Source organism: Apium graveolens, chromosome 4 (genome assembly GCF_009905375.1).
Source record: "Apium graveolens cultivar Ventura chromosome 4, ASM990537v1, whole genome shotgun sequence".
Lineage (NCBI taxonomy): Eukaryota > Viridiplantae > Streptophyta > Magnoliopsida > Apiales > Apiaceae > Apium > Apium graveolens.
The window spans coordinates 72,751,692-72,766,154 of NC_133650.1; the positions used below are offsets into that span (position 1 = coordinate 72,751,692).

Consider the following 14,463-nt stretch of genomic DNA (forward strand, 5'->3'; position numbering starts at 1 on the left):
TGGACCACTGAGTACAGGACCGGGGAGGTCCGACTCCAGTACACTAACCCGGGTTCTAGGCCACTCGGTCTAGGACCGGTTAGGTCCAGCTCAATGAAACCAGGTTCGGACCACTTAATCCAGGACTAGTTAGGTCCATCTCAATTCCAGTCCAGGATCGAATTGACCCAGCTCATATGCACCTCAGATCTCGGAACCAAGCATCCTCGCGTCCCCTATCCCAGAAGGCCCAACTAAAACAAAACATGTGAGGCACGAGCCCAGAGACATGACAATGATAGCTATTGATGATCAATTATGAGAATAATCAGGGCACATATCAAAGGTTCCTTGAAACATTTCTCAACCATCCTTATTGGAAAATGTGTAAGGCATTTATTTAAGCTAGGCGTCCTCCGCTCCTGGTTAGGGGTGTGCATTTGGTTAACCGAAACCAAAACCAAATTTTTTTACGGTTAACCGAAACCGAAATATGTCAAATATGCCTACCGAAAACCGAACCGATTTTAATTCGGTTAGAAACCGAACCGATATAATTTTTCGGTTAATAACCGAAAACCGATTTCGAAAATGGAAATTTATTTGAAATATAAAAAAATGACAAAAATAGATATATTTTTTAACCAGTATTTTAGAATCAAAAAAAATTATATATAATACAACAGGAATGATACATAGAACACATGCTATACGAAGAATAAATGGTGAGTACCTGTAGATGACATGCAGGGAGTTAATGATCTCCAGTAAACTTACATAATAAGCATTTCAGAATAAAAATTACCTGTCAATAACTATTTACACCTACATAATAAACATTTCAGAATAAAAATTACTTGTCAATAACTATTTACACCAATTAATTTTTATTTATTTTAATATTAACATTAGTTTAAAATACATGAAATACATAACCTGCATATACATTCAGTATTAAAAAGTTTCTACGATGTGATTATAAATATAACATATATTAAAGGTATAAATATATATTAATATTTATTATAATAATATATTAATATTTATTAAAATAATATATTAATATTTATTATTATATTATTTCAGTTATTTTTTCGGTTATTTGGTTAACCACAGTTAATAACCGAATTTTAATAAATATGCTACCGAAAACCGAACCAAATTATTTATTTTGATAACCGAACCGAAAATATTTCGGTTATTTGGTTCGGTTTTCGGTTAACCGAACCGAATGCACACCCCAACTCCCGGTAATGAACGACCATGATTGAAAGGTAACAACCCCTAAACCCTACCATTGGGCTATAAATAGTCAAAGTAAGAGAGGTTTAGGGGTTAATCACTCTTTTCTACACACTCATACGCACACACAACCACCTTGCATTTTTATCTTCATAATCCAAAAGCGAGTTTTTACTCTCATACCAGAGGCGCCGCGGGGCTCAAATCCCCCTCTAGTGTTGTTTTTCAGACACTCAACCGTGGATACAACATAAGAAGGGTTCAAGAGTGGTGTCGGAAGGACCAGACCGTGGATTGGAGTTATCGGGAATAATTAAATGTATTGGGGTGTCCAACATCTCTCTGTATTAAAACATGAGTTGTGCCTTCTCCATAAGTAGCTGTTTTAGAGTAATGGTAAGCACTTGATTTTAACAAGTGGTATCACAGCTGCTTACGGGTTCGATTCCCACTATTGCGTATATTTATTTATGAGATTTATGCCAAAAGCAAGTTGTGCAGCTATGGTCTCAGACTAGGACATCCCATTTCTCATACGGGTACATGTTAGTGTTGGTAGATAGTGGGAGATTGTTGGGGTGTATAGTATCTTTCTATATCGAAACATGACGTTGGCTGCTACACTATAAAAGTTATAGTTGCGTCTTTCACACTAGTAACTGCTTTTGGAGTTGTGGTAAGAGCTTGATGATAATGTGTATGTATATGTAACAGGCATGTAAAGAAATAAATTCATTTATGTAAATTAGTTAACTTCAATCTCGATGGTAAGAAAAAAAGTTTAATATTTATTGTAATGTCATCATACTTGTATAATTTTAAAGGTGGCTAGTTTTGTTGTATACGCCTTTAATATATACTTGAAGATGATTTTTACAAAAATAATAATTTAAGATTATTAATATTACATAAAATTGATATACAAACATATATTTGAACTATAATTATAGATATTTACACTAACAATATATTAATATCTTTTTTTATTATTATTAATAGTATGATGAGTATGCATAATGTAAAAACATAGTATGCGAAAATTTAGAATTACTTCGTTGTAATTTACTATTCGCAAGTGTAATGTTAATATTTATGTTGGATGACTGAAAGATATATATATATATATATATTTGTATTTATTATATTTTTTTAAAACAGATGAAACATAGTTCAATATAAATATTTTTAAAATTTTCCTTAAGTATGAGAAAACTAAATTTTTTAAGAAATCTCCATAAACTTTTTTTTTCTTATCTTACATGAATTTAAAATGTCAAACTAACAAATAATCCAGAAAAAAAAATAATGAGTTACTAAATGTACATCTAATGAGCATATTAAAATATATAAAGATTTATATATATATATATATATCTTTGAATGATTTTTTATTTAGATCGACCACTTTATAACAAAATAATCGTTCAATATATACCTTTAATATTATATAAGAAAATAGAATCATTATAAAATCAATACTAGATAATCACTAGGATTTGGAATTTTTTCAACAATTATCTTTTGATTTAATATTCACATCTGTACGGTACGGTGGGGTGGTTGAAAAATATTTGAGAAATATAACTTTAGGTCGCACTAATAGAAAAGCTTTTTATTTTGGTCTTTAGATAATCTAAGCCCTATATATAGTAGTTATTTAAATTGTAGATTGAAATTTTTTGTTAATTTGTGGAAGGTAAATGGAGTTGTCTAATTAATTAAAATTTTAAAAAATATTTATCATTCGATAATCTTTTTGTATATTCGACTTATTACAAGTGTCCTAAGCCGTCAGATAATATGCCATGCAAAAAGACTATAAATTACGACCTAATCATTGCATATGTCAAGCTGATTTTTGACTTCGATAAGAAAACTAAGATTTCACTCGCTTCTCAACTTTAATTCTCCTTCACTCGATTAGATTATAAATTTACGGTCATGATCACTCTTGTCCGCTTCACTCTAATTTATCACTCACTATAAATATATATATGATCTACCATATGTTCAATTCAGGAACATATTATCATATAAATCACTCTCACTTTTCATTGATCGCTTTCACTACTCACACATCCCATTACTTCCACACTCATAAAAAATGGTGCTTGAATCAAACAATTTCATTCAGAATTTTGGTTTTGAATCAAAACCCCTTACGTGTGGAAATAATCCAATGAATCCACCACAAAATAATATTTTCTCAAATGAACAAGTTGATTATAACTCATCGCAAAAGAATCCTATAAATATCAACTTTCCAAACTCTGATCATCAAACATTTACTAGTGGAGGATCATCTTTGAATCAGCCCGTTCAGAATTTTTATTCAGATTCATATCGGATACCTTCATCAATTTCTGCAACAGGAGTCAACCATACTGGCTACTCAAAAAATAATAAATTAATGTCTACTTCATCCTCAAATGGTGCTGGTTTGTATAAACAGTATCCAAGTTTCATTCATCTGAACACATCACAACAACTCAGGCGTCCAATGCAAGTCCAAACCTATACTACCGAACTTCATGTCAACATCCAAGAATTTGGTTCATCCGGTTTAGCGAATCCATGCATGAACGTAGACAAGATAGTAAGAGATGGAAGGGCTAAGAAAAATAATGAGAAAAAATATAAGAATGGCATTAAAGGGAATTGGTCCCAGGAAGAGGACAGGTAAAACCGATTTTAATTAGTAATAAATTTTATGGTTATTGTGTTAGTAAGTTATAATTTAAACTAATTCAAAAATATTTCGGAAAATCTTTTGTTGTAAAAATTAATTAGATTATTTTACAGAATGTTGCTGAATTTAGTGCACAAGTATGGAAATAAGAAGTGGAGCTATATTGCTAGGATGATGCCTGAGAGGCTCGGGAAGCAGTTAAGGGAACGATACAACAATCATCTTAAGCCTGGACTGAAGGTTTTATTTTTCTTATTCACAAGTTATTGTTAAAATTTTAATCATACCACATAAGCTCTATTTAGTTTTTCCTCACAATTGGAAGTATTCTATCAAAAACAAAAAAAAATCAGTTATATTTTAATCATAAATTATGTAAACATGTTAACATTTAGTATTAATCAATCGTCCCCCTTAATATTTTACAAAGAAAAGTTATTATACCCAAAAGAAATAAAATATTTTTGATGGAAAATTGTAGAAAATAAAATACATCTTGGGAGTTTCAATAAAGTCTTCTAGTATCTACCAACATCATTAATATATACTTTATATTCCCATTCCATGACGTCGTTATTAACTCGACACACATGTTTATACTTTTATTTTTGACATTATAATTTTCAAAGGAATCGCCACACATATGCATGTCATTTGAATGTTAGATTTTATTGCTTTATATATAACCATTGGATGAACCATCTCAATTTTTATAAAAATTTTATTTATCTCTATTGTATCCATATGTGATTACATTATATTTTATAGTTAGTTTCCTTAAATTTTTAAATATTACACAGTTTGTTTATTTATTTTCTAGAAGTTTCATGATGTATTACCTTTTTGTATATCTCTTTTATTGTGATTATCTAAAAGTCTTGCATTGTGATGTTTGCATTTAACATTCTATACCACTTACATATATTTTATTAATAAATTTCTTAAGAAAGTTAATTACGTATATATTCTAAATTTGTATGACAGAAAGAGGCTTGGACTGAGGAGGAGGATATGCAGCTGATTCAAGCCCATGAAAAGCTGGGAAACAAGTGGGCTGAGATTTCAAAGCTGCTCACGGGGCGTAGCGAAAGCGATATCAAGAATCGTTGGAATGCCAGCAAGAGGAAGTGCATCAATGCTATACAGAAAATCAAGAACACCCCGAAGTCCAGCTCCCTGTTTGAGAACTATGTAAAGACTATGTTTAATAATGTGTGTCAAGGAAGGAGCCAAACATCAACTGAATCAATTGCAATGGCCGGGTCTTCCTCTGGAGGTAGCAACAGTAAGGAAGCTGGAAAAGATGGATCGGTTAGTGTGGAAAACTATGGTGTATCTACTCTCGAGGCAAATGTGTTGGCAAATAAAAGGGGAATAATGAAAGTGGACCAATGTTTGAGTCCTTGAGTTATCTATAAATGCTCTCTCTGCAGTAGAGACGCGGGATCATAATTTATATTGCTGGGTTAGATTGGGGGATATACATGGTTTTTATGTTTGCTTCATATTTTTTATTTGGCATAAACCTGGTTTTTTATTTGTAAACACAACGGTATATTTTCCCTTTTATCTTGCTTTAAAGGGTGAAAATGTATCACTCTAAGAATTTTATGAATAATAATTAATAAGAAAAATAATGTTTGACTTAGATTTCTTTCCTAAATTTCTTAGTATTTGTTTTCATATTGAAGTTATTTATGATGAAATATGAAACTGACAGGGAGTGATATCATGCATATATTTGAAAAACTTTGGGGAGATAGATAAACTGTTACATATTATGAACTATGAAGGGAACAAAATCTTTTGGGAAATAGATAAACTATTACATATGAACCATGCAGGGAACTTTTTATTCCGGATGCCAAAACATTTAACATCGAATGTAGACGGGGGTTTTGATTATAAATTTCTCATTCTCAGTTACTTTGTGTAACAACTACATATATGTATCCAAAGATTTTTTCAACCAAACAGGTATCATATATTCATCTTTTAAATATAAATTAAAAATAATTTGTGACTAAATATAATAATTTATTTCTGACTATATAGAATTTTTTTGACTCCACATAAAAAAATTATGTACCAAAAACATGTGAGTTATATATCTAATGTAAATATGTAACTAGGTATGATCTCTTAATAAACATAAGCACTTTCTATATTCCAGAAAATCGAAATTAATTAAAATTAATATTTATTCAAACTACAATTTTAGTCTTTAATATTCGTTGAGTGAAGATTGAGATTTTGTGAACAAGTAAAAAATCTTACATGAGTCATACAATATGTTAGCCATAATCTTTGATTTTCCCTTACTGGAAATTGACTGCATATTCTGATAATAATTTTGACAGGCTTCTTGTTTCTTCCTTTATTTTTTTTGCAATTGTGGCTAAGAGAATAATTTTTTGCTTCTAGTTTTTCTATTATAATAGAATCTTTAAGTTAAGTTGCTACACTTTTTAATACAGATTTAGGATAATTTTCACGATATTTCATCCTTACTTTTGAACTACTTCCATATTTTCTTTCAATTTCCATAATGTTAGGATTGAATTTGACTCTACATTGCCCATTCTTTCTCAACTCATCAACTTAGCTTCCAAAATTAATCAATTTTTCAGCAATCTTCTACTTTTTCTTTTATTGATTCTCTAACATCTTCCTTTCGACATCTTCTTTCATTCTTTTCAAGTGACTAGCTATTTTAATCTTTCATACCCTTTTATTCATTTTTTAATTGTTCAGAAGAGCCATTATACTTTCTATATCATAGATCAGGAATTTATTTATTAAGTTGATGGATACCTTGGCTTCTTTACCATCAGAGTACTTGACTTCCACATGATCTTTACTGACTTTGACTTGACAAACTCATTGAGCCCTTAAGAATTACGGTGAGTCTTAATTTTACTTCTCATTCAAAAGCAGGGAGGTTGAAACCTGTTGGACCAGAACAAGACGGCCCAAAGGAATTATAGTTAGAATAATCACAATACATTATGTAAAGCCCAAGAAGGCCCAGATTGTAAGGATTGAGCCCATTTGGGACTTAGTATAAATAAAGGACAACAATCCCATTTGAAGGGGTTGGCTAATTAAGCAAAGAAGATCATCTCCTAAAAATATAGACTAATAATATTATTGGTACATCATTTGGCGCTAGAAGGAGCTTTGCTTTAACAAGATCCAACCAGAAGATGATTGTAGAAGAGCTTGATCCGGGAACCGCCGGACCAACTCAGGTAAAGAAGTTGACGGCAGAAGTTGCCGCCGACCCCTCGACCCACGACGATCGCGAGCTTCCAAAACAACCGGCATTGAAGCCGAAGTGTCTGTTCCCTCCACCTGAGGCTCCTCCAGAAGATCAATTTCTAGGATTGAAGGACTCTCTCCAAAGGGACAGAAAAAGAAAAGCTGTGTCAGACCAGCGTTTTAGAGTTCAAACATCTAAAGGAAAAAAAGTTCTCTCGAGCGACGTTCGGCTACATTTGGAAAAGAAAGAAAGGCTAAAAGCCCAAAACCAAGGAAATCCGAAAGATTCCCTTGATTCAGATGAAGAACTCGAGTTTCTAGAGCGCGAAGCTCAGAGATTGCAGGCTAAACTTGAGCGAAAACATGAGATTCACCGTCTCCGTTGAGAGCTCCAACAAACTACAATTCAAAATGAAGGACAAGATGATGAATTTTATGATGAGGATGATGCGGAGTACGAATATGAGCCCTCGGCGGAGTCAACATATTCGCAACCTCGCGAACGTCGACAGAAGACAGTGTCATCTGCCGATGTCTCACATCAGACAGAATCCACAGAATCTATATCTCACGAGGAGTTCGCTAAAATGCAGGAAGAAATCGCCCAGATGCGTACCTTGATGAGAAATCAGGCAGGGTTTGAAACCGTTTCTGAGAGCCCCCTATCGTTAGTGCTTGAGAAGGCGCGCATCGACAGGACGTTGAAAACGCCTGCTCTCGATCATTTCGACGGATCCTCGGACCCGCTAGCATTTCTAAATACATTTGACGGCCGCATGGCTTTCTTCGGCCACTCGGAGATCGCTAGGTGTCAGTTCTTCTCCACTTGCCTTCAAGGCACGGCTCTCCGATGGTACAGTAACTTGCCACCTCGGTCAATCAACTCGTGGACAACCCTGAAAAGCAAGTTTCAAGCCCGATTTTCCAGCAACTACAAAGGAATCAAAGTTACTGCATCCTTGATGACAATGCATCAACGCTCCGGCGAAAGTCTCAGGAGTTTTCTAACCCGGTTCAGGGAAGAAATAGCGGAAATTCCAGACTTAATAGAACAGATGGCTGTCAATTTCTTGACAGCGGGCATCGATAAGTCTAGGCATGGCCTCCTTTTAGAAGAGATCTTTGAAAAAAGGCCGAAAACACTACAGGCTGCGTTCCAGATTATAGAACACCGCATGATGCTTCAAGAAGTGGTAAGCTGTATACAATCTCCACGGAGGTCGTCAAAGTACGAACGACGCCGAAGCTACAGTCCACGATCCCCTGCGAGGGAAAGGCGCCGAGAGCGACGTAGGTCGCCCCCGCCTCGCACATCGGACCTCCCCCCGAGGGATAGAAGAGAAAGGGATTGGCAACCCCACAATCGATCTGAAAAAGAGTTCACGAAACTCAATACTGAGAAAACGACAATTTTGGCGGTGTTAAAAACAGAACCGGACTTTCGCCCTCCAAGACCCATGAAACCAGGAAGACCCCCAAGCTCCAGATATTGTGAATATCATGAAGACACCGGCCATACAACAGAGCAATGTTTTCAACTAAGCAATCTCATCGAAGGAAAAATTCGTCGAGGGCAACTAGTCCACTATGTGCAACACGATGATGAACCCAGACGTCAGCATCGAGGCGAAAACGACCGTGTAATCGACGTTATTTTTGGCGGCGTAGCCGCCGGGGGTCTCTCCCACAACTCTCGCAAGATTTATGCCCGAGAAGTCTTTAATGTCAATCCCTCGACAGCTAAACGCCCTCGAGTGAATCCCTCCCTGGTCATCTCTTTCTCGGATGACGATTATCGTCCCGGTCTCATCGAAGGTCATCAAGATGCTCTCGTCATCACAACACGTGTGGGAAACAATACGGTTAAGAAAATGTTGGTCGATAATGGTAGCTCCGTCGACGTGTTATATCACCATGCTTTTTCCCGAATGGACATAGGAGATCGAAGACTCGAAAACTCCCGAACCCCGCTATACGGGTTCACAGGAAATGAGGTTCACGTTGTAGGAACCATCGATATGCCAGTGCTTTTCGGTTCCCCTCCCTGTCAGATTTGGAAAATGGTCAAATTCCATGTGATTAGCGCTTCCTCAAGCTTCAACGCCATTTTGGGACGAACAACGATCACCGCGCTCCGAGCTATAACATCTATCTCCCACTTGAAAATGAAGTTTCCCACAGATTTCGGCGTGGGAGAAATGATTGGTGATCAAGTAACAGCAAGACAATGCTATCTAACCACCGTTTCTCCAAGAAAAAAGACAGAGGAAGAGCTAGAAGTCAATCAAGTACTAGATATCGACCCAAGAGAATTGGTTGACTCATCCACAAGCAATTCATGCTCCCCTCTCGAAGAAACAGAAGATATAGAAGTATTTGAAGGAAACCCAGATAAAACAACAAGAATTGGCAAAAACCTCTCATCAGATCTCAAAAGAGATATCACAAACCTCATTCGGGAATTCTCCGACATTTTCGCTTGGGTCCCGAGAGACATGCCTGGCATCCCAGAGACCACTGCTCGACACTCGCTGCACATCAGTAAAGACACCAGGCCTGTGCGCCAGAAACAACGTATATTCTCGGCCGAGAAAAGAGCAGCCATCGACCAAGAGGTCGACAGACTCCTCGACGCCGGTTTCATCGAGCCCGTGCAATTCCCCACGTGGATATCAAACGTAGTTCTGGTTAAGAAAAGCAATGGGAAGTGGAGAATGTGCATTGATTATTCAGATGTGAACAGGGCGTGCCCTAAAGATTTTTACCCTTTGCCCAATATCGACCAACTCATCGACGCCACAGCGGGAAACGAACTCCTGTCCTTTATGGACGCCTTTTCGGGGTATAATCAAATTAAGATGGATTCCCATGACTGGCAACAAACTGCTTTCATCACTCATAGAGGGGTCTTTGGATACAAAGTAATGTCCTTCGGATTAATCAACGCGGGTGCTACTTTTCAGCAGACAATGGATAAAATATTCTCTTCGCAGATAGGAAGAAACATGCTAATATACGTCGATGACATGATCACAAAGTCAAAAGCTACCTCCGACCACGTGACAGACCTTCGAGAAACGTTCACCAATGCAAGGGCAAATAACATGCGACTGAACCCGGCAAAGTGTTCATTCGGCCTTACTGCAGGTAAATTTTTGGGATTCCTTGTTACCCAGAAAGGCATCGAGGCCGATCCAGCTCAGACAAAAGCCATCCTAGAAATGAGCAAACCAAGATCCATTAAAGACTTACAAAAACTCACAGGGTGTATAGCCGCACTTCGAAGGTTCATTCCTCAATCTTCAAAGAGATGCCTCCCGTTTTTCTCTGTAATGAAAAAAGCTTCCAGGTCATCGCAGTTTGAATGGAACGAAGACTGTGAAAAGAATTTCACAGAGCTAAAGATGTTTTTGACAAATCCTCCAGTTTTAACACGACCCTTAACAGGTGAGCCGCTACGGGTATATCTCTCAGCTTCCGACGAAACGGTCGCGGCAGTATTGGTCCGTGTCGATGAGGGAAAAGATATTCCTGTATATTACATCAGCCACTCACTACGAGACGCGGAAACAAGGTACCCTCAAGTCGAGAAACTCGTATACGCTCTCGTTGTCGCGAGTCGTAAGCTACGCCATTATTTTCAAGCGAGGGAAATCCATGTCCTGACCAATCTCCCTCTGAAAAGAATCCTGCACAAGCCCGACATAACAGGCAGGCTCGCAGCTTGGACCATCGAGTTAAGCCAGTTCTACATCGAGTATAAACCTCGAACGGCGATCAAGGCCCAAGTTCTCTCAGATTTCGTCGCCGAATGCCAGTTCCAATCCAAGACGCACAAACCTGAAGAGGACCAGTCTCGTCCGTGGCTTCTGTTCGTTGATGGTTCCTCGACGTCCGGCTCTGGAGGAGCAGGGGTCATATTAATCAGCCCAGGGGGATTCAAAATTCAGCAGGCTCTCAAGTTCGGGTTCTCCGCCACAAATAACGTGGCCGAGTACGAGGCACTCATTGCCGGTCTAAAACTCGCATCCGATCTCGAAGCAGAGGTCATTGACATATTTGGGGATTCTCAGTTGGTTTGCAAACAAATAAGTGGCGAATTTAAGACGCATAATGAAAGGATGGCCCGATATTTAACAAGAACACAAGAGCTTCTTAGCAAATTCCCTTCATGGAAAATGTCAAACGTCGACAGGGAGGAAAACCAGTGGGCAGACTCTCTAGCTAAACTAGCCTCTTCCTGTCTCCCCACTAATCTCAGCCCAACATACGTCGACATTTTGGAAACCCCCTCTATCGATGAAATATCAGTCAATCAAATCCAGGCTAGGTTCGATTGGCGCCAACCCTTCCTTGAGTACATTATTGACAACAAGTTGCCTGAGCATAAGTCCGAAGCCCGCACTCTCATGTTCAAAGCCAGGAACTACTGTGTTGTGGGTTCGGAGTTATACCGACGTGCCCTCTCTGAGCCTCTGCTCCGTTGCTTGTCTCCAGAAGAGGCTCTCCAAGCGATCGTGGAAATACATACGGGAATCTGTGGAGAACACCTAGTAGGAAAAACATTAGCCCTCAAAGTTATCCGACAAGGCCTGTTCTGGCCTACAATCCGGAAAGATTGTGAAGATTACGTCAAGAAATGTCAAGCATGTCAGCTGCACGGAAATGTAAACCGTCGACCCACAACTGAGCTGAACTCTATTCTCAGCCCATGCCCCTTTTTCCAATGGGGAATAGACATTGTGGGTCCCTTTCCAAAATCCAAGAATCAGTGCCAATACATCGTAGTCGCGGTGGATTACGCAACCAAATGGGTCGAAGCAAAGCCACTTGCTAAAATACGAGAAAAAGAGATGATAGAATTCTTTATGGAATACATCGTCTTTCGCTTTGGGATCCCCAGAATCTTAGTTTCTGATAACGGCACTCAGTTTGTAGGAAAGCAATTCGAGGAGGCTCTGCTCGAATTAAAAGTCCAGCACATCAAAGCATCTGTAGCATACCCCCAAGCAAATGGACTAGCAGAGGTAACAAATAGAACCATCCTACAAGGCCTGAAGAAAAGAATTGAAGAAGTACCCCGATGTTGGGTCGACGAACTACCGAATGTATTGTGGTCGTATAGGACGACTCCCCGAAGTGCGACGGGCGAAACTCCCTTCCGACTTGCATATGGAGTCGACGTTGTCATACCTGTCGAGATAAGTCTCAGCTCACCACGGATCGACGTATTCGATCCCGCTCTATCTCTCGTCGGACTCCGCCTTCACAATGATCTGTTAGAAGAAACAAGGGAAGAAGCCCGAATGCGGATGGTTGCCCAACAAGAAAAAACTGCAAGGTACTTCAACAAAAAAGTCAAACCCAAAGACTTCAAGGTTAACGACCTTGTCTTAAGAGATTCCGCAGCGTCACAACCCACTGTCTCAGGAAAATTCAAACCAGCTTGGGAAGGCCCTTATCGGATCTCGAGACTTGTAAGCTCGGGGACCTATGAGCTTGCGCACCTCGACGGGAAACCCATCAAAAATGCTTGGAATGGAATTCACCTCAAAAAGTTCTATCAGTAATTTAATCTCAGTTGTAACTTGTTATCTTGAGGCAGTAAAATGCCATTTCAAAAACAAACCCTCGATATAATAGGGGTCGCTACGAGGTTACGATGAACCAATTTCTTTAACTTGGAAAAAGCACAGACTTTCACTTCCTTCGCTCCTTAACTAAAAATAATCATTCATTTCTAAACAAGTGTTTATACAACCACTTCACGACGACGGTCCGGGCAATTAAATCTCTCTCATAATGTAAACACTCGACTACGAAGCTAACAAACGACTTAATGTTTCAAACTCGAGACAAATAGATAGCAAAACCAGCCAATACGTAACTGATTACATCGTAGAAATAAGTTTAAACAATATCACATACCTTATACTTCTTACAAATCCAGGACCACAGTGATTACTACACTTCTCAAGTTCTGGGACTTCCATGATGTTGGTATCAATAAAGCTCTTAAACACTTAAAAAATGTTCAAATTCAATTACAAAAATCACAGGGCATACCCTGCCTTCACGCTTTACCACCCTTCGATGCCAGGTCACGAAGATAGTCATCAAAGGCATGACCCTCGACGGCAAAACCAGCCTCTTCCATCCGCCGAAGGCATCGTCCATAACCGTCGCCCAGAGCACCAGCGATATCTTCAACGGCTTTCTCTACCTCTGTCTTCAAGTCCGCATTTTCTTTCACAATCAACTTGTAGGAGCCATCCATTCCTTCGACCTGTCGAAGCAAGCCTTGGCGCTTGCCTTTTTCCTCTTCAAGCTCCCTTTCCACCTCGAGCAGTCGACCCTCGAGCTCCTGTATCCTCCCACTCGACACCTGCTCTGTAGCCTCCATCTCAGCAACCTTTTTCGACAGTGCGGAATTTGCCTTAGTCAAATCAGCCACCCTGTGCTCGAGTTCCGCAAAACCCACCGCAATCTTCTTCTTTTCCCCCTTCAAGGCAGCAACTTCAGCTTCGAGCTTGGAACAAGCCTCACCATCAACATCAGCCTTGTAATCCTCCAGTATATGCATAAAATCGGAAAGAAACTGCAAAACAAAAAAAAGGGGGGGGGGAACATGAAAACAGGGTCGGCAACTATGACTATAAACGACCATGACCGAACATGAAAACAAAGAAACATGCACATTAAAAAGAAAGAGAAGGGAATGAACGTACCCTCCCATCCCGGCTCTTACATCGATCAACAAGGTCCTCACGCTTCCTCCCATCATAAGCAACCAAGTCCTGAGGTAAGTTAAAGAGGTTAAGTGCCCTCAAGGGCACAGTTGATCCCCCCGTTCATCGCTCCGTGGGCTGAATCTCGACCCTCATCACCTCTTTCTTCGACCGAGGGTCGACGGTCTTCCCATAAACCCTTTCCCCGGCAGTGGCCACATCTTTGTTCACACCCTCGAACCCGACCCCCCGGCCTCCAACAACCACTTCATCATCCTCCCTCCGAAACCGCTTTCGAGGGTTGCCCTCCACGCGGACAAGATCTGAAACAACCCTCTCATTGTCTTCAATTACCTTGTTTCCCTGGTCATCAAGCAATTCAATTGAAACTGAATGAGGAACCCCCGACGGTCCAGCCCTGGCCGCATTAGCAGGCTTCCTCGCAGCACGCTGCAATAACAACATCATCGCCTTGTCCATTCCTCCTCGAATCCCGCCATCTAAAACCTTTTTAAGTGAGGCGCCTTCCACTACAAAGAAACAAACAAAACCATAAGTCAGCCA

The 14,463-nt window shown here is 39.1% G+C and overlaps 1 protein-coding gene across 1 annotated transcript; it reads left to right on the forward strand.

Annotated features, from left to right (window-relative positions):
- The first annotated feature begins 3,263 nt into the window (after positions 1-3,263).
- On the forward strand, positions 3,264-5,433 carry LOC141716776 (uncharacterized). Its single transcript, XM_074518957.1, has 3 exons — positions 3,264-3,900; positions 4,024-4,150; positions 4,895-5,433. The coding sequence occupies exons 1-3, from the start codon at positions 3,326-3,328 to the stop codon at positions 5,315-5,317; spliced, it is 1,125 nt and encodes a 374-aa protein (XP_074375058.1). The 5' UTR covers positions 3,264-3,325; the 3' UTR covers positions 5,318-5,433.
- The last annotated feature ends 9,030 nt before the right edge of the window (positions 5,434-14,463 follow it).